Below are 25,120 nucleotides of genomic sequence, written 5' to 3' on the forward strand. Positions count from 1 at the left end.
TTGTAGTAGGGGCTTGCTTGCTCTATCATCTTTACCAAGTGCCCAGGGAACTCCTAGAAGCCACTGGAAAGGCTTCTGCCTTCCAGGAAAGATAGACAGAATGGGATAGGGAGTGAGTCCCTGATAGTGACGCAAGACCCTTGTGACAAGGAGAAAGGTCCATAGAGCCAGACATGGTGGCTCGTGCCTGTAATTCCAGTACTTTGGGAGGCTGAGGTGGGCAAATGGCTTGAGCCCAGGAGTTCAACACCAGCCTAACAACATGGTGAAATCCCATCTCTAGAAAAAATACAAAATTAGCCAGGTGTGGTGGCATACGCCTGTAATCACAGCTACTCAGGAGGCTGAGGCAGGAGGATCACTTGAGCCCAGGAGGCAAATTTGCAGTGAGTTGAAATCCTGCCACTGCATTCCAGCCTGGGCAATAGGGCGAGACTCTGTCTCACAAACAAACAAAAAATTGGCACTTTTCGAGCTCTAAGATGAGGACAGCACTGTACCACACCCCAAGGATACAGCAGAAACCAAGACTGTTAAGCTCCCTTTGCCCTCACTGAGCTTGTGATCTTGAAGTCTGGCCTTTGCCTATCTGCTGCTCAAACCAGGCCCTGAACCTGGAGGGCTTGACTTCTGGCCCTCAGTACAGGACCACTACCCTAGTGATGAGTGTGGTTACAGCATCGCCAGGCCAGGCCATGAGAACTAAAGTCACACTCAGGCATCAGAGTTGTCTGAGGAGAACCCCTCTTGGCTCCTCCAGGTTCTGGGCTGGGTGGTAGCAGGTATCAGTTGGGTAGCAACATCTGAGTTACCACAGCTATGTTTGTATTAGTAATCCCTGCAGCTGGAAGGTCTGTCCTGGAAATCAGCTTTTCTGAGAAGGCAGTCTTTCTGACAATGAGCTGACTGCAGACTGAAAACTCCTGTTAAGGCTGGGCAAAGGACATCATCTGCTACCAAGGGAACAAGTTAGAGAGGCCACATGTTCAGCTAAGATTCCAACCAGGCCGACCTTCCATCTCCAGCTCTGCTCCAAGGATCCTCTTGGGGCTCACAGTGTAGGCATATCCCTCTCCGAGACCTGCCTGATTATGAGCCTCTCTGAAGAGGATGGAGTTCCAGGAGTGCGCTCAAGTGCTGCCTGGACCCAGGGCAGGGTTTGGGGTATAGTGATTGCTGAGTCAGAGTCACTGGGGTCACACTCAGTACCTCTTCAGCCTCTCATTTGCATTCTAATCATTACACTGGACACAGGAAGACAGAGTTGCCCCCTGCCCCAGGCATACCATGTGCTACTCAAAGAAGCCCAGGAATACACATCTTCAGTATCCCCCAGGAAACTGTTAGGAAGATGCATAGGAAGAGAGCAAGAGACAGAAGGCAACCTCAACAGCCAAACAGGTTTATTTACAGAAGTAAGCCTTCGAGGGGTCCCAGTCAGGAGTCTGGCAACAAGCTGAGGGTTTTATAATAAAGTCTATATTGGGGAGGGGTTGGGGAAGTACTGGTTGGTTGGGACTGTTGGGGACTTTTCCAGCTGGGGTTGGATGTAGTTAGGGCCGTTATGCTTTGCTGCACCTATAGGCAAGGTTGACATTTGCTTTGTTTCTGAGAACACAGTGGTCAAGGTTGTAAAATGACATCGCTATTGTTAGTCCTTATATTCTCCCCTCTTTGTTTTAATTATATCTTTGGGTAGGGTTTTTAGCAGAGGGGCAGCTACTTGTTCTGGCTGCTTCCTGCTGGTTTAGGGGTGATGGCATAGGGGGAGGAGTGCGCTCAAGTGCTGCCTGGTGATGAAGTCATTCGTTGTGGCAGGAACACTGACTTTTTTTTTTTTTTTTTTTGAGACAGAATCTTGCTCTGTAGCCCAGGCTGGAGGGCAGTGGCACAGTCTTGGCTCACTGTAGCCCCTATCCCAAGTTCCAGCGATTCTCCTGCCTCAGCCTCCTAGGTAGCTGGGATTACAGGTGCATGCCACCACACCTGGCTAATTTTTGTATTTTTAGTAGAGACAAAATTCTGCCTTTGTATGTCCCGTTGTGGTGGCCCGAGCAATTGAAGTGACTCTTTCTAAAATGAACTTTTGAAAACAATTTAGCAAGCAGGGTAAAAACATTAATATTAAACAGATGATAATGAAAGGACTGATGAAAGGGAGTATCCAAGGGAAGAAAGAACTGAAAAAGTCATTGGCAGGTTGTTTGGGTAGACGTTTCACAATCTTTTTAAGTTTGGATATTCCTTCTTTTACCAATCTAGATTTGTCTGTAAAGAAACATCTTGCAGGAAGAGGCATAGACCTCCCTTTTTTGCAGTGAGGATGTCTAGTCCCCGATGGTTTTGAAGTACTACTGCGGCAAGGGAGTTTATTTGATCTTGTATGTGATCCAGCTGAGTTGCTAGTTCCATTAGTCCCTCCTTTAGTTGGGTAGACAGGAGAACTGAAAAAGCTAATTCCCCCACAAGAAATTCTTGTTGTGGCAACAGACAAGGGAGGCATAAATAAGGTAAAGTGCAAGTTCCAGTCCAATTAGCAGACAGGCACCTGTAGAAATTATGTCCACATAAGAAGAAATAAGGGCTGGAGGGGCTAGACAGGTGGCAACATATGCTTGAAATAATAGGTGGTAGTTTGAGGCATCCCAACCTGATCCTCCTTCCCATTCAAATGACACAAAGGAGGAAGCCAGGTGGGCATCGGTTAACAGTCAGAGAAGAGGGTAATGAGTTAAGGAGGTATGAGTTGAGATGAATCGAGAAAGAATTGGGTTGGACCCAGAAGGGAAAGAAGCTGGCATTCGGATTTTTCATGTCTACCATAGATATTGAATAAAGGCAATGTATAAGCCGGCCCTTGCTCATTGCAAAAATCTGACCCTTGAAACCGGAGGCAGTGGCTCAAGCCTGTAATTCCAGCACTTTAGGAGGCCAAGGCAGGTGGATCACAAAGTCAGGAGTTAGAAACCAGCCTGGCCAACATGGCAAAACCCTATTTCTACTAAAAATACAAAATTTAGCCAGGAGTGGTAGTGGGTGCCTGTAATCCCAGTTACTTGGGAGGCTGATGCAGGAGAATTGCTTGAACCCAGGAGGCAGAGGTTGCAGTGAGCCGAGGTGGCTCCACTGCACTCCAGCTTGGGCGACAGAGACTCTGTCTCAAAAAAACAAAACAAAAAACCTCTGAACCTTGGTTACATTCATAGGCATTAAACCTTGTAGGGAGAAAAAATCTTAATGGGTAAGTGGGAGTGGCTGTAGCTGATGAGTTGGAGAATGGGTCACTTCTTCCAGTTGTAGAGGAATAACTAGGATCTGTTGTGTGTGGTGAGAGACAGGGAGGTTACAGTATGAGCTTTTTTTTTTTTTTTTCCAGACAGTTTCGCTCTTGTTACCCAGGCTGGAGTGCAATGGCTCGATCTCGGCTCACCGCAACCTCCGCCTCCTGGGTTCAGGCAATTCTCCTGCCTCAGCCTCCTGAGTAGCTGGGATTACAGGCACATGCCACCATGCCCAGCTAATTTTTTGTATCTTTAGTAGAGACGGGGTGTCACCATGTTGACCAGGATGGTCTCGATCTCTTGACCTCGTGATCCACCCGCTTCGGGTGGATCCAAAGTGCTGGGACAGTATAAGCATTTTAAAGAACCTACTTGAACTCCGTTTAAGGAGCAGGTGACACCTATAGGGGCCTGAGTAGTGACTGGAGTGGTGGTTTCTATATGTCCTGTAATCATGTGGCTAATGCACCTTTTTGGCTATAGCCCTGGCAGGATTAGTACTTGGTTCCCAGAATGCAGATCTTAAGGTAGTTTTAGTAATGGTGAGGGTCACCGAGGAGCTTGTCCTGGCTTCTAAAGGTGCAGGGAGATAATGGTATATTGGGGACAAAAGGGGCATGCAGACCCACCAGGGGTCTGTGGAGTCAAAGTTGGCCCATTTTAGTAAGTAGTAAGACAGCTGCAAGGTACGGTTTAAGTAAAGGGGAAAAGTGGTGCTAGAAAGAGACAAAGAACAAAAGGAAAAAAAGGATATTTGAGATGGGGTGTAGTGTGGGAAAATTTCCTGCAGCCATAGCTCATGAAAGGAGGAAAAAGAAATTATGGGAGGCGGTGGGAGCCTGAATATCAGGAAAGGTCTACAAGGCAGTGAATAAAATATCTGAAAGAGTTGCTGGTTAAAGAATTTTGGGAAGTCAGGCTGGGCGCGGTGTCTCAAGCCTGTAATCCCAGCACTTTGGGAGGCCGAGGCGGGTGGATCACGAGGTCAAGAGATCGAGACCATCCTGGTCAACATGGTGAAACCCTGTCTCTACCAAACATAGAAAAAATTAGCACGTGCCTGTAATCCCAGCTACTCAGGAGGCTGAGGCAGGAGAACTGCCTGAACCCAGGAGGCAGAGGTTGCGGTGAGCCGAGATCGAGCCATTGCACTCTAGCCTGGGTAACAAGAGCAAAACTCTGCCTCAAAAAAAAAAAAAAAGAATTTTGGGAAGTCAAGGGATCTTGAGTTTGGTGGGTCCTGTAAGAAAATTGAGACAGGTTGGGATTAGAAAGAGGAGCCCTGTTAAGTGTTGAGAAATGTATCTGGGGAGCTATGCCCTTTAATTTTGCTGCAGTGGGGGGAATTGGTGGTTATTAAAATGGCAGCTGGTGATGATGGGTTTTATTCCCTTAAGTCCAGCATCACTGAGGGGATACTGGGGTTGCAAAACAATTTGGGAGAGGTCCTTAAGTTTTATTTTATTTTATTTATTTTTTTGAGATGGAGACTCGCTCTGTCACCAGGCCGGAGTGCAGTGGCACAATATCGGCTCACTGCAACCTCCGTCTGCCGGGTTCAAGCAATTCTTTTGCCTCAGCCTCCCGAGTAGCTGGGACTATAAGCACACACCACCATGCCCAGCTAATTTTTGTATTTTTAGTAGAGAAGGGGTTTCACCACATTGGCCAGGCTGGTCTCAAACGCCTGACCTCGCGATCTGCCCCCCTTGGCCTCCCAAAGTGCTGGGATTATAGGTATGAGCCACTATGCCCAGCCCCTTAAGTTTTATTAGAAACGGCTGGTAGTATATGGCAACAGTGGGCTGAGAAGTGTCCCATATCGTTGGGTTAACTCCTTGGATTGAAATTGTTGGGGACTGGGTTTGGGCTTCATTGTTTTCTGGCTGGCAAAGGAGCAAGTATGCAGGCACCTGCAGCAAGACATTCAATTGTGATGTGGCCCGAATTGTATTGAGTATATCTTTCTAATAAGGGGTATAGGACACTGTGAAATTACTACAAATAAGTGAGTAAAGGCAGTATTGAATAAGGTGCAGTATAATGGAGCTGTTTGAGATTAAGTGGTAGGGTGGCTGTCAACCCCAACAACAGAAATGGAGGAATGATTTAGGGGTCCATAATACTCTGGAAGAACTAAGAAACTTGCCCCAATATCCAATAAGAAGGAGACTGGCTTACCAGGTGCCATCCCAGTTACGCTGGGTTCTGGAGACTCACACAAGGGGGAAAGGGATCCGGGAGACCATCAGCTTTCAGCCTATAGCACCAACAAAGAGGAGAGGTGCCAGGCGGCTCATGCCTTTAATCCCAGTACTTTGGAAGGCCAAGGCAGGTGGATCACGAGGTCAGGAGTTCAAGATCAGCCTTGGCCAAGATAGTGAAACCCTGTCTCCACTAAAAATACTAAAATTAGCCAGGTGTGGTCGCCCGTGCCTGTAATCCCAGCTACTCAGGAGGCCGAGGCAGGGAATTGCTTGAATCTGGGAGGCAGAGGTTGCAGTGAACCAAGATCGCGCCACTGAACTCCAGCCTGGGCAACAGAGCGAGACTCCATCTCAACAACAACCAAAAAAAAAAAAAAAAAAAAAAAAGGAGGAGAGATATCCCTGGGGTGGGTTTGGGGACTGACTGGAGGGTGTTTTTGAACAGGAAGGGCATTCTTGTTGAGAGCAGTCCATTTTCCAATGTCCCCATTTGCTGCATATAGGGGAAGGCTTTGTTGGGGGCCATAGGTTTGGTCAGGCCTTTGCCCAGTATCCCCACATTGAAAGCAGATGCTAGGGCCCTGAGAAGGTGATTTTTCTTTGGGACCTCTCTGGAGGGCAATGGCCAGCATCTGGTATTTAATTTTAGTCTGTGTCTCCTTTTGTATTTTATGTTCTTCTTCCCTGTCACTGAAGACCTGGAAGGTCAGATTTAAAAGGCTCCTTTGTGGGGTTTGGGGTTCCTCTAGTTTTTGCAGCTGTTTTCTGATATCTGCTGCTGATTGTGAAATGAAATGTAAGTGAAGATAGGTTTGACCCTCTTGTGATTCAGGGTCTAGTTTTGTGTATCTGAGCATAGCCTCTAATAACTGTGATAGGAAAAGAGCTGCATTTTCATCTGGGCCTTGGGTCATTTCTCTAATCTTTTTCATAATTTACTGCCTTATGAGCACATTTTTCCATGCCAGCCAGGAGAAAAGTGACCATATGGTTATGGCATTGGATGCCAGGGTCCCCCTATTGGTAAGTCCATTTGGGGTCAGCTTGGGGAACAACAATGGCCTCAACAGGATTATGGACCATATCCTGCTGATGGTTATGCTGGCGTGGGCTTCAGCAGCTAGCCAAATGTGCTCTTTCTCATCTGGAGTGAGAGTGGCTGAGAGGATAACATAAATGTCATGCCAAGTAAGTTTACAGGACTGAGTAATTATATAAAGAAATTCCTCCGGAAGTAGGATGGGCCAATGAAAAGGAGCCAAAGCTCCTCTCAATCTCTGACATTTCCGAGATTGAAAAGAGAACATGAAGCCTGACTGCCTTCTGCCCCAGCTGCTTCGAAGAGGGGAAGGATGGCTGGGGTCTGATTGTTTTTTAAATGGGTGACACGTGGAGAGGGCAGTAAGGGAGGTGGTGATGGGGCTGGTAGCTAGGGGAGCCTGGGGCTGGAGAAATGGCGAGAGGTTACTCATCGGGGTCAAAATTGCTCTCAGAGGCTGAAGGGGAGGGGTGAAAAGGGGACTGGGAATTTTCATTTAGCAATAATACTTAATGAGGGGAACAAGACTGAAGGAGGGAAGGTTTTGAGTGTAAATACATGAGAACTTGGATATAAGGGACCTTGGACCAGTTGCCATTTCATTGTAAGAAACTGTTGGCCGGGCGCGGTGGCTCAAGCCTGTAATCCCAGCACTTTGGGAGGCCGAGGCGGGTGGATCACTAGGTCGAGAGATCGAGACCATCCTGGTCAACATGGTGAAACCCCACCTCTACTAAAAATACAAAACATTAGCTGGGCGTGGTGGCGCGTGCCTGTAATCCCAGCTACTCAGGAGGCTGAGGCAGGAGAATTGCCTGAACCCGGGAGGTGGAGGTTGCGGTGAGGCGAGATCACGCCATTGCACTCCAGCCTGGGTAACCAGAGCAAAACTCGGTCTCAAAAAAAAAAAAAAGAAAGAAAGAAATTGTTAAGATTGCTTGGGCTGGGCATGGTGGCTCTCGCCTGTAATCCCAGCATTTTGGGAGGCTGAGGTGGGCAGATCACCTGAGGTCAGAAGTCCAAGACCTGCCTGGCCCCATCGCTACTAAAAATACAAAAAATTAGGGCCGGGCGTGGTGACTCACGCCTGTAATCCCAGCACTTTGGGAGGCCGAGGCGGGTGGATCACGAGGTCAAGAGATCGAGACCATCCTGGCCAACATGGTGAAACCCCGTCTCTACTAAAAATACAAAAAATTAGCTGGGCATGGTGGCGCGTTCCTGTAATCCCAGCTACTCAGGAGGCTGAGGCAGGAGAATTGCCTGAACCCAGTGAGCCGAGATTGCGCCATTGCACACCAGCCTGGTTAACAAGAGCGAAACTCCGTTTCAAAAAAAAAAAAAAAGAAAAAAAGAAATTGAAAGTGCCATTTTCAGGCCAGTTACTGCCATTATCCAATTTGTATTGTGGCCAGGCCATGGTGCAGAAGAAAATTAACCATTTAGGTTTTATAATATCAGTAAGTCCCAATAGAATGCAGATTTCTTTTTCCTTAGAGTTTTGCCCAGGCTGGAGTGCAGTGGCATGATCTTGGCTCACTGCAACCTCCACCTCTTGGATTCAAGTGGTTCTCCTGCCTCAGCCTCCTGAGTAGCTGGGACTACAGGTGCCACAACCACACATGGCTAATTTTTGTATTTTTAGTAGACACAAGGTTTCACCATGTTGGCCAGGCTGGTCTTGAACTCCTAACTGCAGGTGATCCACCTGCCTCAGCCTCCCAAAGTGCTGGATTACAGGTGTGAGCCACCACACCTGGCCTCTCTCAAGACCTTTTGCAGTGGAAGTGGGAAGTGACCCTGGACTACTGGCTCCAATTCCCTAGAAAGGGAGCTGGTCTGGCCTGAGCTCTGGACCATTTTGGCAGGCCCCAAACTTGGTTTAAACTTCTATAGCCTAAGGATGCAACACCATGTGGACAGAAGATAACAGCATCCTCAGCCCTAGCCCTGGCCCTGGCCAGCTGCCAATTAGATGTTCCCTGTCCTCCCCAATGTGTGCCTGGAGCTGTGAAGACAGCTTTGGGAAAGATGTTTCCTGGGGCTTCAGGGTGCCTCCAGTCAGAGAAAGAGTGAGTCGCCAGCAGCCTCATCCCTGTCTGCTTCTAATGCCAAGTAGGGGGACCCAATCACACAAGCAGATGCTCCTCATGTCCATCCGGTACCCTCCCAGATCTCACAGTACCCTATTAGGCTACCCCCTTAAGGCAGTGCCCTCAGGAGCTCTTGGGCTGGAGGAAGTAGAGACAGAGGCTCCTTGCAAGCGCTGAGCTCTATCTATACAGTGTACGGATCCCACGCTGGGCTCCGCGGGGAACGTGGCCTGGGGACAGGCAAAAGCTAAGGCGAGGGACTGCGCACAGGAGGGCTCCTTATTGGTTCCCAACCTCTGAATTCAAGGTTTGCTGACTGGGGTCTCGGGAGCAGAAGCCTGGGCTCCTCTTATTGCCTGCCGGCTTCCCTTGCCCAGGGAGAGGGGTTAGCTGCTGCTGGCAGTCCACTCTGCTGGGCTCACCCAGGGGGCATCTGGAGCCACTACCAAGGTTGAGAGCTCTCCCTATCCCCAACCAGAACCTGCCAAGGCCCTGCGTCCCGCCACACGGAACCTTCACAAGGACATCGACAGAACAATTCCCCCGACCCGAGCTGAGACTCTAGGATAATCTCCACCAAAGCTGTGGGTAGTGGAGCTAACCAGACTCGCCCCTCTTTATTGCCTGCCGGCTTCCCTTTCCCAAGGAGAAGGGCGCTGGCGAATCACAGGTTCTCCGGGTTGCAGCTACACTCGCCCCGAAGCTCTCAGGGACTGTGCGGCAGTGGTCGGGAGAAGACAAGCCCAGTTACAACACCAACCCGCGGCGTGGCTGGGACTAGCTCCCAGCGGTTGGGCTACTTGCGGGCTCCGCCCCGCCCGCCCCACGGCCTTAGCCCTGCCCACAGCCCCGCTCGGCCCCGCCCTGCCGGAGACTTTCGTCCACTCCCGAGCCGCCTCAGCTCGGCCCACGGCCGGCATTCCAGCTGCTCGCGCTTTCCCGGAGCTGGCGGCGTTCTTAGCCCCGCCCACAGACCTCCGCCTTAAGCCTAGCTGGCGGCTTAATCCTCTGGCGCCACCTCCTGGGAGCCCGCGGACACTGTCTTCCTCTTCGACCCAGAGCTGCTGTTGGCAGTCCACTCTGCTGGGCTCACCTCGGGGGACACCTAGAGCCACTACCAAAGTTGAGAACTCTCCCTATCCCCAACCCGAACCTGCCCAAGGCCCTGCGTCTCGCCACAGGGAGCCTTCACAGAGACATGGACTGAACAATTCACCCGACCCGAGCTGAGATTGTAGGATAATCTCCACCAAAGCTGTGGGGAGTGGGGCTAACCCGGGCCCCAGCAACCAGGTCTCCATGCTGCCCACGCTGTAGGCTGTTTGGGTGGGCCCCTTCTGCAAGAGCACCCCAACTCCAGCTGAGGGGAGCCTCCGCTTTGAACTTCTTGCCGTACCTCATCCTCTAGATATTCTACGGTCCCCACAGGGAAATGGTATCCAGCATTACTCCACAAGGGCTTCAAATAATTATTTGCTGCTCTAAAACAGGAAGAAAATTTTATGATCAGAATTAAACTTGGCCGGTTGCAGTGGCTCAGCCTGTAATCCCAGCACTTTGGGAGGCCAAGGCTGGAGGATCACTTGAGGTCGGGAGTTTAAAACCAGCCTGGCCAATGTGGTGAAACCCCTTGAACCCAGGAGGTGGAGGTTGCAGTGAGCCGAGATCCTGCCACTGCACTCCAGCCTGGAGGACAGAACGCGATGCTGTCTCAAAAAAAAAAAAAAGAAAAAGAAAAAGAATAAAACCTAAAGTGTTTGGGTCAGTCTTAAGAATTGAACACGCCGGCCGGGCGCGGTGGCTCACGCCTGTAATCCTAGCACTTTGGGAGGCTGAGGCGGGTGGATCACGAGGTCAAGAGATCGAGACCATCCTGGTCAACATGGTGAAACCCCGTCTCTACTAAAAAATACAAAAAATTAGCTGGGCATGGTGGCGCGTGCCTGTAATCCCAGCTACTCAGGAGGCTGAGGCAGGAGAATTGCCTGAACCCAGGAGGCGGAGGATGCGGTGAGCCGAGATCGTGCCATTGCACTCCAGCCTGGGTAACAAGAGCGAAACTCTGTCTCACAAAAAAAAAAAAAAAAAAAAGAATTGAACACGCCTTACACTATCCACAAGACCTGGACCAACTAACTCCCTTGCCCTCTCTGGGCCTCAGTCACTTTGCCTCAAGGTAGTAGTCAAGACGATGACCAAAACAGGAAGAGTCACCAATGGATTTGTACTTTTAAGTTACAGAAATCCCAGCGCTTTGGGAGGCCAAGGCAGGAGGATCACTTAAGTTCAGAAGTTCAAGACCAGCCTAGCCAAGATGGTGAAACTCTGTCACTACACACACTAAAAAATTAGCTGGGTATGGTAGCACATGCCTGTAATCCCAGCTACTTAGGTGGCTAAGACATAAGAATCGCTTTGGCCGGGCGTGGTGGCTCACGCCTATAATCCAAGCACTTTGGAGGCCAAGGCGGGCAAATCACCTGAGGTTGGGAGTTCAAGACCAGCCTGACCAACGTGGTGAAACCCTGTCTTATTGAAAAAAAAAAAAAAAAAAAAAAAAAAAGAATCGCTTTAACCTGGAAGGCAGAGGTTGCAGTGAGCTGAGATTGTGATACTGGACTCCAGCCTGGGCCACAGAGAGGCTCTGTCTCAAAAAAAAAAGCGGGGGGCGGTGGGGGGAGCGGGCATGGTGGCTCATGCCTGTAATCCCAGCAGTTTGGGAGGCCAAGACAGGTGGATCACCAGAGGTCAGGAGTTCAAGACCAGCCTGGCCAACGTGGCAAAACCCCGTGAAAGAGAGAGAGAGAAAAAGAAGAAAGGAAGGAAGGAAGGGAGGGAGGGAGGGAGAAAAAAGAAATAGGCTGAGTGCAGTGGCTTATGCCTGTAATCCTAGCACTTTGGGAGGCCAAGGCAGGTGGATTGCCTGAGCTCAGGAGTTCGAGACCAGCCTGAGTGAAATCCCATCTTTACTAAAATACAAAAAATTAGCCAGGCATGGAGGCACGCACCTGTAATCCCAGCTATTCAGGAGGCTGAGGCAGGAGAATTGCTAGAACTGATAAGGCGGAGGTTGCAGTGAGCCGAGATCGTGCCACTGCATTCCAGCCTGGGCAACAGAGCGAGGCTTGGTCTCTAAAAAAAAAAAAAAGAACAAAAGAAAACAAATATAGAAATGAAGCTAACACTTGAAAGACTGATGCTTGAATTGGGCCTTCCTTCCATGCTTTAGGGAGCTAGGAAAGGGCCTCTCCTAGGAGCTTGTTCAGCCTGTTAGCAACAAGGGGAGGCCAGGCTGTGGGCTACAATGAGGTAAGTAGTATGGAGCCTCCAGTCCCCACCAAACTTTCGGTATTCTAGAGGTCAGACTGGCCTAGACACACCAGAAGATGCTCCAGCTAACAGCCCTGACCCCAGGACTAGCTCAAAGATCTTGGCCCCAGGCAGTGCCTTTACGCCAGGAGAAAACGCAGATTCCTCTAGCATTTTCTGAAGACCAGCATTGTCTCCAAGCCAGGCCAGAGTGATTCCAGATCAGCAGAATGTGGGAAGGCAGATTCCTGTGGGCCTGATGTTCCGTCCTGCCTGCCCTCCTGTCTACGACCCTCTATCCCCAGCTTAAAGGACCTGAGCAAGCTGGGCGCAGTGGCTCACACATGTAATCCCAGCACTCTGGGAGGCTGAGGTGGGTGGCTCACCTGAGGTGGGGAGTTTGAGACCAGCCTGACCAACATGGAGAAACCCTGTTTCTACTAAAAATACAAAATTAGCCAGGCGTGGTGGCGCATGCCTATAATGCCAGCTACTCAAGGGACTGAGGCAGGAGAATTGCTTGAACCTGGGAGGCAGAGGTTGCAGTGAGCCAAGATCATGCCATTGTACTCCAGCCTGGGCAACAAGAGCAAAACTCCACCCCCTCCCCAAAAAAAAGAAAGAAAAGAAAAAGACCTGAGCAGTCCCCATCCAAATCAAGGACAGGTCACAGGGATCTGGCAGGAGTGCCAGGGGTGAAGGGTCTGCTGGGCTAAACAGCGGATATTTCCCCATCTCCCAAAGGAAGCATGGCAGGGCAGAGGTCAGAGGTCCTTCTGGCCTTAATGTTCTCTGTCAAGACCAAGTATTCCCTTACCTGAGTTCAGAACGGTGTGGCTGAAGCCACACCATTACCCAGTGGCTTCAGGTTAGATGTTAAGCAGAAGCTCCTGAGAGTAAGGACGGGTAATTTCCTGGCCCCTGCTGCTAGGCCTAGGGAGTGAAGTGTGTGCTGGGGACAGCCTTTCCTGGCACTTAGCTTGGTGCCCATTCAGGTCCTAACTCCAAGTAGTTGTTGGATCTTCAAAAACCCCCCACCCTGGGACTCAGCTCTTATTTGCAATATGAGACCAGCCTCTTTGGGTCTTGAAAACTTTAGCAGAGGAGCCAGTGGTGGCAGAATTGAACCCAGAAGAGGCACTAGTTCTGTGATCAACTGCTCAATTCTGCCCCTTTGCCCCTTGAAACATAGCTGCTGCATCTTCTGCCTCCTACACTCTGAACAGTTTCCTAGGACAGCCCATCTGCCCCTTCCTGGGCACTGAGTCATGCTCAGCCTACTCAGCTGGCCTGTCCATCCCAGGCCAGGCACTGAAGGTTACCCCCCAACCCTCAGAATCTACAGGACAACCAGGGCAGAGTGGCCTGACCAGAAACCATTGTTTCCACCCTGAGGCCAAATGGTTCCACCAAACCTGCCTTAACACTACCTGGGAAACTAGCCAGTCCCAAGCCCACAAGACAATGCAGGAAGAAGCTGGGGTAGAGCTGCAGGAGAGGCATCCCTAGATCCCTATCTTCACAGAGACTGGCCCTGAAGGACCCCTACTGAGAAGGTACAGAGCCTGACCCACTCTGGGGCAGAAAACCTGTAACATCTTTCCCACCATTCTCCTTCCCAGCCAATCTCACTGGGTTCTCTGCTATCCCCCACCCCTTACAGATGAGGAACTGAGAATGAAAGAGAGTTGTCTTAGCTGGCTCACAGGCAGAAGAGGCATGAAGGGGGCATTACAGGTTGGCAGTTTCTGGAGTGCACATCTACCCCTCCCAGCACAGAAATGGTAAGGCTTACGTGGAGACCAACGGGCCAACACCAAGTAGACCTGGCTAAGTCTCCTCTTCCCTCTGTCAACATGAGCCCCCAACCCCTTATGTCCAGGAACCTCTGGGAAACAGATGCCCAGGGAAACAGATGCCCAGAGGCAACGGCGTTGTAATAAAGACACTGCTTTTATTTAGTTTGATATGTCTCTTTACAGAATGCAGAAAACACATCTTAAAATCATATAGAAGGAAATAAAAACACATCAGTGGTTGGTGAACACTTGAATGTGAGATTGGCTCTCCATCTCACAGAGTCCAGCGGCCATCACCAGCCCAGTGCTCAGGGGAGGAGGCTGCCTGCAAAGGCATTGTTGCTGTTGTTATTCTGTTCACTGCCCCATCGCCTCCAGTTGCTATGGCAACAGGCCATTCTGGGCCAGCCACGTCTCTGCATGGCAGTGCCCAATGGTGAAGTTGCTAGGGGTGACAGAGCTGTTTGGAAGGCCTTTCAAAGCCCTCACCTGGAACATAGGGAATTGTTTATTTTTTGATGAGGTCATCAGAAATAATCTCACCAGGTCAGATACCACTTGTGCTCCTGTCTCTGGGGCACCAGGGAAACTCTGGCTTGAAGGTATGAGCCCAGTCACCAGTGGTCCACAAAGCCTGAATTTACAGGCTCCTCCACAAGGGCACACTGCTCACTCCAGAGTACCCCGCTGGGGACTGGGGCAAGGAAAAGGGGCTGGGCCCTGTGGGAGAAGGCGCAAGGGGAAATGCCCTCTGGAGAACAGTAGGATGGAGACCCCTCTCCTCCCACCAGCCCTCCCCTCCTGAGGCAGCACACACAAATCCTCTGCAAAACAGTCGATATGGCTTAGAATTAGCTGCTCCGTGTGCAAAGGGAGCCTGGGTCCACCCACCCACTCTCAATCAGGGAAGGGATACATTATTGCAAAAGGCATTCCTCCCTAAAAGGTACCCAAAATAACTCAGACATCAAGAAAAGTCATGCTTAAAATGGTTTCTTCCAAAGGAGGAGAATCAAGCAGAGTGGGCGCCCCTGAGTCATGGGACAGAGATGCAGATGGACGGACGGATGTTCTGCTAAAAAAGGCAAAAGAAGCCCAGTGTAATTCCAGAACTTAAACCATTAGGAAAAGAAGGGGAGAAAAAAATCAAAATGAGCAAAGCCGTCAGTTCCATGGAATCAACACTAAGAGCTTGTACAAACTGCTGTAAGCATCACCATTTTTAATTTTTTTTTAATAAAACAATTTGAGGCTGTATAAAAACTTTAGTAAAAAATTAGCTTTGAGAGCCCACATATTTTTACTATGAACTATTGCTGGCACTCCTCCCCAGCCACCAGACCTTCTCCAGTAGTTCAGGCCCAAGGCCAGGACTAGAGTGCCAGAGAAAAGGGGTGGGTGGGTCAGGGTGGGTTGGGGTAGGGCTGTGGACTGTTAGGACAAAGTGGCCAACGTCAAGTGAGGAAAGAGCATCACATGACATAAAAATATTGCATCTTCACCGAAATGTCCCCCACTGAGTGTTTCAAAAACTGTGATATTCCTTTTAGGAGGAAAAAAAAAAAAAAAAACACGCATAGAAGAGTAAAAGAAAATAGGTTGATGTGGTCGAGACCTTCGACCTCCCAGGTGCCCCCACAAGCAGCTGGCCCACCCTGGAGCACCAAAGTTGGGGGCCACAGCCACCGCTGCCTCTTGGAGTCCCTTTTTCATGGAAATGAAGACCCCTTGGTGGTGGGCCACTAGTGTATATGGGCTGGAAGTGGGGATGTCTGTGGCCCAAGAGACCCCTCCAGGTTCCAGCCCCTGGCAACAGCGGGAGAGCAAACCCAGCACCAGGGCCCTGGCATGAGCCAGGGCCAGGAGGCCCCCAACCAGGCCCTGGGGTATCAGAGCAACCAAGTTGACATAGTGTGAAAAAATAGGATTCCTTTGATAAAAAATACTGTCCCTTGGTCTTCTCTAAGTTTGAAACACCTGGGAGCTTATTTTTAGCAAAGCAATTCCCCATACCCACCCAAAAATTATACATACAAGTTTAGGTAAACAGCAGATTAAATGTAAAAACTTAACCTTAACTTCTGAAAGTCCTTTGAATTTAATCTTTAGTTACTGTTTTCCATGTTACATCCTGCAGCTAGACACATGTGAATAGAAAAAACAGTACAGTTAGTGTTAAAGGCAAAACGCAGAGAGCCAGGGGGCTGCCCGGCACTGCCTGCAAGTTCATTCATGGTTCCTCGCTCCTGCTACCTCCACTCCACATGGTACTTTCAGAGCCAGCCATCAAAAACGAAGCGAAGAATTCTCTATGAATAAACCAAAAGCTGTTAGGCAAAAAATAAAAATAAAAAAGTCCCCAAAGTCTTTCCAGCTGCTTTGGGGTTTGGGAGGACCAGAGAGGGCGGGCTTGTCCAGGCCCCTGTGTCAGTGTGTGCTAGGTCAGGTGTCGGCTCCTGGTGGGCAACGGTCTGCAGGCCACCAGTCTCCACAGACAACACCATGTTGTCTCCAGGCCCCTGCCCTACCCTGCCTCCACCCAGGCGCTTGCAGGTTAAGGAGGGACATAGGGAGGGGGTGACCGGTATGGGGTCATGTTCTTGGGACGGGAGCCCTTGCCCTCCATGGGTGCTGTGAAGGGCGGTGGGGGCTGGTAGGGAGGTGCATTGGGATCCTCATCCCGCAGGGGTGTGTACTCTCCCACGGTGTCCTGGTTCAGAGGAGTGGTCTCGGGCACACTCTGGTTGGGGTACTCGGGAGGGGGTAGGGGAGCCTTCTCCTCCTGCAGAATGAGTGGCATGCTGGAGGAGGGTGGGGGCTTGGAGTCGTCCAGCTCGTCTGCAAAGATGATAGGCACCCCCTTCTTGATGAAGGTGGCCTGGTCCTCAAGGGTAAGCTTGCCCTTCCGCTTCTTGCGGTAGCATATCATGGCAATGATGCCAGCAATGAGCAGGATGGCTGCGACCACCACAGCCGGAATGACTGTGTGCAGGTAGACGTCATCCTCACTGCTCTTCTCAGGGTCCCTGTCAGGCACCTCTGTGGGCGGCACCTCTGAGGGCACTCTCTTGGGTGGTGCCACAGGTATAAACTGTAGGTGCCGACAACTGCCAGCGCCTGTCACAGCAATGCTTGTGGCCTTAAAGTCAGGCTCTAGGGCGTTGGAGAAGGCAGGCCGAGGTCTCCCGTCATCCTCAGCAATCCGACGGCTCAGCCCAACAATCTGCTCCTTGGGACAGGGCTCCAAGGGCAGTGTGTTGTTGGTCCATTCCACCACGATGGAGCCCCGGGTGATATTCTGCAGGGTGAGTGTGCTACAGTTTCGGTCCCCAAAGGCGAAGGCCAGTTTCTTTACCAAGGCAATCTTTTTGTGGATGTCATTCAACACTGGTGCCGGGTCACCCACAAACTTGGCCTTGAACCTTGCAGGAGCCCTATCCCCTTGGGGGCGCCTATGGACGTGGATCTCAAAGGCATCCACAGCTGACAGGCCCCCCTTATCTGTGGCGTGCATGAAATACTCATGTTTGCCCACATGGCTGCTGTCAGGCAGGCCATACATGAGCTGGCTGTTGCTGTTGAACTGTACCCAGGACTTCTCGCCCACCAGCTGCTGCTCCCGCAGCTTCAGGGTCAGCTTCAGCTTGTCAGTGGTGGTATCTTCATGGTCATAGAAAGTGTCTGACGGGATCTTCACCTCAAAGTAGGTGCCAACCCAGGCATCTACCCTGTCAATATGGTTCTTGAGCTCTGGGCGCTGGTTGGGTTCTCCACCACGGGGCACTCCGCCGGTGGTGGTGCGAATACGAGTAGGGGGTGAGGCAGTTTCCAATCTGGTGATGGGAGCTTTGGTGGTAACCCGGGGCACGGGCCGGGGTGTCCGTGGTTTCTTGGTCGGCCTGCGAGTCGTGGTGGTGGAAGAGTCGGTTGAAGGCGTTGCTGGTTTTGGTGTGGATACTCGTGGCTTCTTGGTGGTGGTTGTGGGAGGGGTAGCAACTGCAGTAGGCTCCACATAGCCAGGAATGGTCACCGTTGGGCGAATCTGGCCAGGAAGTGTGGTGCCGGCTTCTGACACCCGAGTAGGCTGGATGGGGCCTAGGGTTGGGGTCTGAATAATGGCACCTCGAGTCCGGATGGTGACTGTGGGTTTCCCAGGAACAGGATCCCTGACTGGAGGAGCCATGGTCTCTGTCGGAGGAGCAATAGCTGGAGATGTGGGGGTTGGCACGATCCTGGATGGGGGCTCCTGGATGGCCGTGGTTGGGGGCCCAATGGCAGTGACAGGTGTGGGTGTGGCATGGATCTGCCTCCGGATGCGTTTGGGAAGAGGCGGCTTCTTATTGGCAATGTGCCAACCCACGACAGGGTAGCCAAGCTGAGCAGACATAGCACCCTCCCTGGCAGGGGCCTCCACACCACGAATGTCAGGCACACTGTTCTGGTTCAGCGAGCAGCCCAGCTTCCAGGAGAGAAGGGCCCCATTCTCCACCACTTTTTTTGCATTTCCTGGGCCGGCCATGAAGGCCGACATGTCAAATAGTCTGTTATTCACCACTGGCACTAACTTCATGTTGTGAAGCTCTACTTCTGAGAAACTCTGCATCCTATGCAGGAGGTCAATCCTTTGCTTTGGGGTCATCTTGGTGAGGTCGGCATCCAAAATCACTGTCAGAACAGTCACAGGCTCATCCACAGCACAGGCAGATGACACCACCTCACCAGGGTCTGGGGAGGCTGTCCTCACAGACTGCAGCTCACTGTGGTCTTCAGGGTAGACCTCTATGGCGAACACACTGGAGGTCTGGGGGATGTGGCTCCCGTTGGCTCCCAGCCGTGTAGCGCTCACTGAAATGTAATGTACACCCTTATCAGTGTCAAGGGGGAGGCCCTCCAGGGTGTGGCTCTTCGAGTCCCAGTGCAGCCAAGATGGCAAAGCCTCCTTCCCTGCTGCTGATATCTAGAAGAGACACAAGCATAAAGTACTAGTGTCAGTGCATAACCTGAATATGATTACAACAGTTAACCTGAATTGTGTGATAGGCTTAAGGTGTAATTCAGAGTTCCTGCTGGGGAAGCCAATTCCTTGCCTCTAGAGGGACAAAACTGAACTTATTTACCTGTCACAAAAGACTAGAGCTATGAGATGGGTTGGCTTGGGAGGCAAATACCTCACCCAAGGCCACACAGTGGGCAGACAGGAGTGCTGGCACTCAAGTACATGTCTCATTCTTGAGAACTGACGCCAAGGAGCTCATGAATGTTGTCGAGTTTATAACAGTGACACACCCTGCCACCTACTTGCCCATTCTACCTGCAGAATCAAGTCACAGTGTCTCATCCCAGCCCTTAGCACTCCTTTCCAGCCTTGTCTCAGACTTCTCCCCTGACCCTCTAGAGACATCACATCTTTGCTCACACTACATGCCTGGCCTGGAGGACCATTCCTGCCCCAAAATGGAGATGCACACAGGTCTGGGTACTAGGGAGAGCTAAAGTCCTGAAGGACTCACATTTGGGGTCATCTCGGTGAGGTCCGCATCCAAAATCACCGTCAGAACAGTCACAGAACATCATCATGTTACATTGAAGTGTAGTGGGGACACATTTGTGTAGCAAACAGAGTTCGCTGTATCTAATGTTTTCATTTACCCTGCTTCTCAAATCTCAAGACAAACTGTGGTGCCCAGAGAGCAGGGAATAGCATCAACTATTCTAGAATAGTGCTTACCAAAGGAATCCCAAGCAGCTCTGGTCTCTCTAAGAGAGAGGTTCTATAGTCAATCAAATATGGGAAATATACAGAGCCCTCTTCTGCCCTTAGAGAGACCAGGCATAGAAGGAGGCCTAAGGAGCTTATCACCTTATTCCAACTTAACAGCATCTCCCAGACTTCTTCCGATGTGGAAGTCCTTTTCCACAGAGATATAACTGGTGATACTCAGAGCACCAAAGGAAATGCCACTATAGAAACCTCCACCATCAGCTGCCAAGAGGAAAGTATGACTTGGCTCTTGCCCTGGCCCCATCTGTGGCTCCTCTCACTTTTAGGAAACACCTACTCCTGCCCCAGTGTAGGAAACGTGACACCCACTCTCTGGTTGACCTGAAGGCACTCTCATCTCCATTGTCCTGTACCAAGTCCAGAAACACATTGGTCAACAGACAGTACATCTCACTGCCAGCCTCAGCCCAGGGACTGCCTTCATGGCCACTGCTTATCAACAGGGAGACCCTAAAATGCTTTCCTCCCTGTGGCAGGAAAGCTAAAGCCATGACTGCTGGGCTCACTGGTGGCTCTGGTTTCCTGGGCTTCCTCCTGCCAAAAGACAAGTTACTTGAGTGATTTGGAAAGGAGACCCCAGGCTTGTACCCAGGTGTCCAGGCAGCAGCCTTATCAGAAACTAGATAATTCCTCCCATTTTCAACTAATTTAAACAGGTTTGCTACACCCAGCAAAAACATATGAGAAGGCTGGGCATGGTAGCTCATACCTATAATGCCAAACTTTGGGAGGCCAAGGTGGGAGGACTGCTTGAGGCCAGGAGGCATTAGAGACCACCCTGGCTAACATAGCGAGACCCCATCTCTATTTATATTTAAAAAAAAAAAAAATGTTTTTTGAAACTATGTCATCACTGACATTGTTAGGGGTTATTATTATTGGGCCAGGCACAGTGGCTCACCCCCGTAATCCCAGCACTTTGGGAGGCCAAAGTGGGTGGATCACCTGAGGTCGAGAGTTCAAGACCAGCCTAGCCAACATGGTAAAACACAGTCTCTACTAAAATAAAAAAATTAGTCAGGCATGGTGGTGTGCATCTGTAGTCCCAGCTACTCAGGAGGCTAAGGCAGAAGAAATCCTTGAACCTAGGAGGCAGAGGTTGCAGTGAGCCAAGATCGCACCACTGCACTCCAGCCTGGGCAATAGAGTGAGATTCCATCTCAAAAAAAAAAAAAAGGAGTTATTATTGTTGAGGTTATCATTTCCTAATTGCTTTGTGAGCCACTCATTAAGGGTCAGCAAATAATGTTTAGTTTTTGTTTTTGTTTTTGTTTTGATGCAGTGCCACAATCTCAGCTCACTGCAACCTCCACCTCCTGGGTACAAGCAATTCTCCTGCCTCAGCCTCCTGAGTAGCTGGCACTACAGGACACAATGTCATGCCCGGCTAATTTTTTGTATTTTAGAAGAGATGGGGTTTCACCATATTGCCCAGGCTGGTCGTGAACTCCTGAGCTCAGGAAATCTGCCCATCTCAGCCTCCCAAAGTCCTAGGATTACAGGCATGAGCCACTGTGCCCGGCCCACAAATAGTGTTTCTTTTGTGATACTACATTCCATCAACTCTAAGATGTGCCATCATCTAATTCAAAATCTCCCACCCTGTCACCCACCATCAAACATCAGAAATGTTAAAATATCTATAAACATGGGTGTCTTCAAATTCATGAAAAATACTCGATATATTTTTTCTTTTAAAATATTTTTTAGCTATTAAAAAATCACATGTATTGGCTGGGGCATGGTGGCTCACAACTATAATCCCTGCACTTTGGGAGGCCGAGGAGGATAGATCACTTGAAATCAGGAGTTTGAGACCAACCTAGCCAACATGACAAAATCCTGTCTCTACTAAAAATACAAAAATTATCCGGGCATAATAGTACACACCTGTAGTCCCAGCTAGTCAGGAGGCTGATGCACAAAAACTGCTTGAACCCGGGAGGCAGAGGCTGCAGTGAGCCAAGACCACACCAACCGCACTCCAGCTTGGATGACAGAGCAAGACTCTGTCTCAAAAAAAAACGAACATTAAAAAAAAAAAAAAAAAAACGGCCGGGCGCGGTGGCTCATGCCTGTAATCCCAGCACTTTGGGAGGCCGAACCGAGGTGGGTGGATCACGAGGTCAAGAGATCGAGACCATCCTGGTCGACATGGTGAAACCCCGTCTCTACTAAAAATACAAAAACTTAGCTGGGCATGGTGGCGCGTGCCTGTAATCCCAGCTACTCAGGAGGCTGAGGCAGGAGAATTGCCTGAACTCAGGAGGCGGAGGTTGCGGTGAGCCGAGATCGTGCCATTGCACTCCAGCCTGGATAACAAGAGCAAAACTCCATCTCAAAAAAAACAAAACAAACAAACAAACAAAAACATTTATTTCAAACGTTTTGGCTGAAAAACCTAAGCTTTACAGTATTCAGTTCATTTATGTTAAGTAAGAAAACCGGCACATCCATATGTAAACACGTTTATGCTCTTATTTTGCCAAAAACAACAACAACCATGAAGCAAATAAGAAAGACCCAAATCCAAATGGAGTGTTCATGGAACCATCAGACATCTTACAGGAGTAGGTTAGCAGTAGGAGTCCTGAGAGGTGGAGAGTAGGTGAATTAGGGTGTAGACCCCAGTTTTTGGTCACCTGAAGGTTATTTTTTAACTCCACTCCATCCCAATGGCCACCAGTTGGACAGGAGCTCACATGCAGAGGGAGGATGAAGAAAGGTGACAGGGAAGGCCTGGAACAGAGGTCTGGGTAAAGCCAACCAAAGAGAAGTCACCTGCAGAGGAGACTGAAAAAAGTTGGGGGAGACCAGAAGAAGCTCTAGAAGTGGGCGCCAAATGGCTGGCCAGACCCACGGGACATTGCTGGGTGACTAGGAACTCCATCAGTGTTGATAAGTGAGTAGCCTGGTGCTTCTGCAAATCTGTCTTCAAGTACACAAGGGCATTTTTTAACAGAGAAAACAGAGAAAGGCCCTGCCAACTCAAGGCTTCTCAGCCTGGCTGTTTTCCTATTCTACCGACCTGAACAGCCAAAGTTCTGCTAACAGGCAGTACCTGCAGAACAAACTCGGCCATTCTATGAGTAAGGCTCCCACATTGAAGGCCTTCTTGGAAGCCATACACTTACTTTAACTATGCCATGTAACTTTAACACATGTTAATACCACGTAACAAACAATAAACACTAAAGAAAACCTCAGGTTTCACCAAAGCAAGTTATAATGCTCAATTTCAAACTGGGAGATAGGAGATGAAAACTGGTAGCTTTATTTTGACTAATATGAGAACAAATTGTTCCCCTCCCCCCTTTTTTTTTTGGGGCAGAGTCTCGCTCTGTCACTTTGTCTGAAGTGCAGTGGCACAATTTCAGTTCACTGTAACCTCTGCTTCCTGGGTTCAAGTGATACTCCAGCCTCAGCCTCCTAAGTAGCTGCGACCACAGGTGAGTGCCACCATGCCCTAATGTTTTTCTTTTTCTTTTTTTTAAAAGATGGGGTTTCATCATGTTGCCCAGACTGCTCTTGAATTCCTGGCCTCCAGATATCTAGTTGCCTCGGCCTACCAAAGTACTGAGATTACAATTGTGAGCCACTGCACATGGCCAAATTATTTCACTATTGTCTGCCCATGGCTTTGTATACGTGTAAAGTTTATCTACGTCTTTAGGGCAAGTCATGTCAGAAAGACAGAGCTGATGTGGTTCAGATTTCTATCGCTGCCAAAATCTCCCAATCTCACGTCAAATTGTTATCCCCAGTGTTGGAGGTGGGGCCTGAGGGAAGTGACTGGATAATGGGGGCAGTTTATCATGAATGGTTCAGCACCATCTCCCTAGTGCTGTTCTCGTGATAGAGTTCTCAAAAGATCTGGTTGTTTAAAAGTATGTGGTCCAAACGTGGAGGTTCATGCCTATTGGGTGGATCACCTGAGGTCAGGAGTTCAAGACCAGCTTGGCCAACATGGTAAAACCCTGTCTCTTCTAAAAACACAAAAATTAGCTGGGCATGGTAGCAGGTACCTATATTCCCAGCTACTCAAGAAGCCGAGACAGGAGAATTGCTTGAACCCAGAGGGTGGAGGTTGTAGTGAGCCGAAATCACTCCTCTTCACTCCAGGCTAGGCAAAAGAGTGAAACTCCACCTCAAAAAAAAAAAAAAGTGTGTAGCACCTCCCCCAGCCTTCCTCCTGTTCCAGCTGTTTATGAAGTACCCGCTCCCCCTTTGCTTTCCGCCATGATTGGAAGCTTCCTGGCACTGCCCCAGAAGCAGAAGCAACTGTTTCCTGTAAAGCTTGCAGAACTATGAGCCAATTAAACCTCTTTTCTCTAGAAATTACCAGTCTCAGGTATTTCTTTATAGCACCACGAAAACAGACAAATACAAGAGCCAAGCCTCTCCAATGTAGTCACCTGCTTTCCCCTCTGCAGATTTTGACTCCCCGTTATCTGGCTGCAGGACAGGTATCTAGATCTATAGCCCTGAAGTAGGCAGTCACTCCAGGGTCATGGGTACTACTCAGGTAAAGTACTAACCTGAACGTTCTAAAACCCCTGCATCTCCATGTGCTGGTGACATCAGGCCCAAGCAGCATTTTGAGTGGCAATTGATTATTCATATACATATATGTATATAAAAGGGTCTCACTCTATTGCCCAGGCTGGAGCGCAGTGGTGTGATCCTGGCTCATTGCAGCCTCAAACTCCCAGGCTCAAGCAATCCTCCCACCTCAGCCTCCCAAGTAGCTGGTAATTTTTTATTTATTTATTTTTGTTTATTAATTTTTTTGGTAGAGACAGGGTCTCATTAGATTGCCCAAGCTGGCTTTAAACTTCCAGGCTCAAGTAATCCTCCTGCCTCTGCCTCCCAAAGTGCTGGGATTACAGATATGAGCCACCACGACCAGTCTTTAAATATACATTTTTTTTAAGACAGGGTCTCACTCTCTCTGTCACCCAGACTGGAGTGCAGTGGTGCAATCACAGCTCACTGCAAATTCAAACTCCTGGACTGAAGTGATCATCCCACTTCAGCCTTTTGAGTAGCCAGGACTATTTGAGCTAGGTGTGTGCCACCAGGCCTAACCAAGATTCAATATTTAAAAATATTTTTGAGGCTGGGCACAGTGGCTCACGCCTGTAATCCCAGCACTTTCGGAGGCGAGACGGGTGGATCACGAGGTCAGGAGCTCAAGACCAGACTGGCCAACATGGTGAAACCCCGTATCTATAAAAAATACAAAAATTAGCTGGGCATTGGTGGCTCGTGCCTGTAATCCCAGCTACTTGGGAGGCTGAGGTAGGAAAACTGCTTGAACCAGCACCCAGGAGGTGGAGATTGCAGTGAGCCGAGATCACACCACTGCACTCCAGCCTGGGCTACAGAGTGAGAGAGACTCCATCTCAAAAAGTAAATAAATAAAAATAAAAATACTTTTTTTTTTTTTTTGGGGACGGAGTTTCGCTCTTGTTACCCAGGCTGGAGTGCAATGGCGCGATCTCAGCTCACCACAACCTCCACCTCCTGGGTTCAGGCAATTCTCCTGCCTCAGCCTCCTGAGTAGCTGGGATTACAGGCACGCGCCACCATGCCCAGCTAATTTTTTGT

General features: G+C 49.7%; 1 protein-coding gene across 9 annotated transcripts in view; it reads right to left on the bottom strand.

Moving 5' to 3' along the window:
- Positions 1-13,863: 13,863 nt before the first annotated feature.
- DAG1 (dystroglycan 1) overlaps positions 13,864-25,120 on the bottom strand; it is a 75,553-nt gene continuing 64,296 nt past the window's right edge. For all 9 annotated transcript variants that reach the window (XM_003936659.4, XM_039477611.2, XM_074403848.1 and 6 more), the window contains one exon: positions 13,864-18,685. In XM_003936659.4, coding sequence (XP_003936708.1) covers positions 16,283-18,685 — 2,403 coding nt within the window. In that variant the 3' untranslated portion in view covers positions 13,864-16,282. The remainder of the gene's footprint in view (positions 18,686-25,120) is intronic.

This window comes from Saimiri boliviensis, chromosome 8 (assembly GCF_048565385.1).
Source record: "Saimiri boliviensis isolate mSaiBol1 chromosome 8, mSaiBol1.pri, whole genome shotgun sequence".
Taxonomy (NCBI): Eukaryota; Metazoa; Chordata; class Mammalia; order Primates; family Cebidae; genus Saimiri; species Saimiri boliviensis.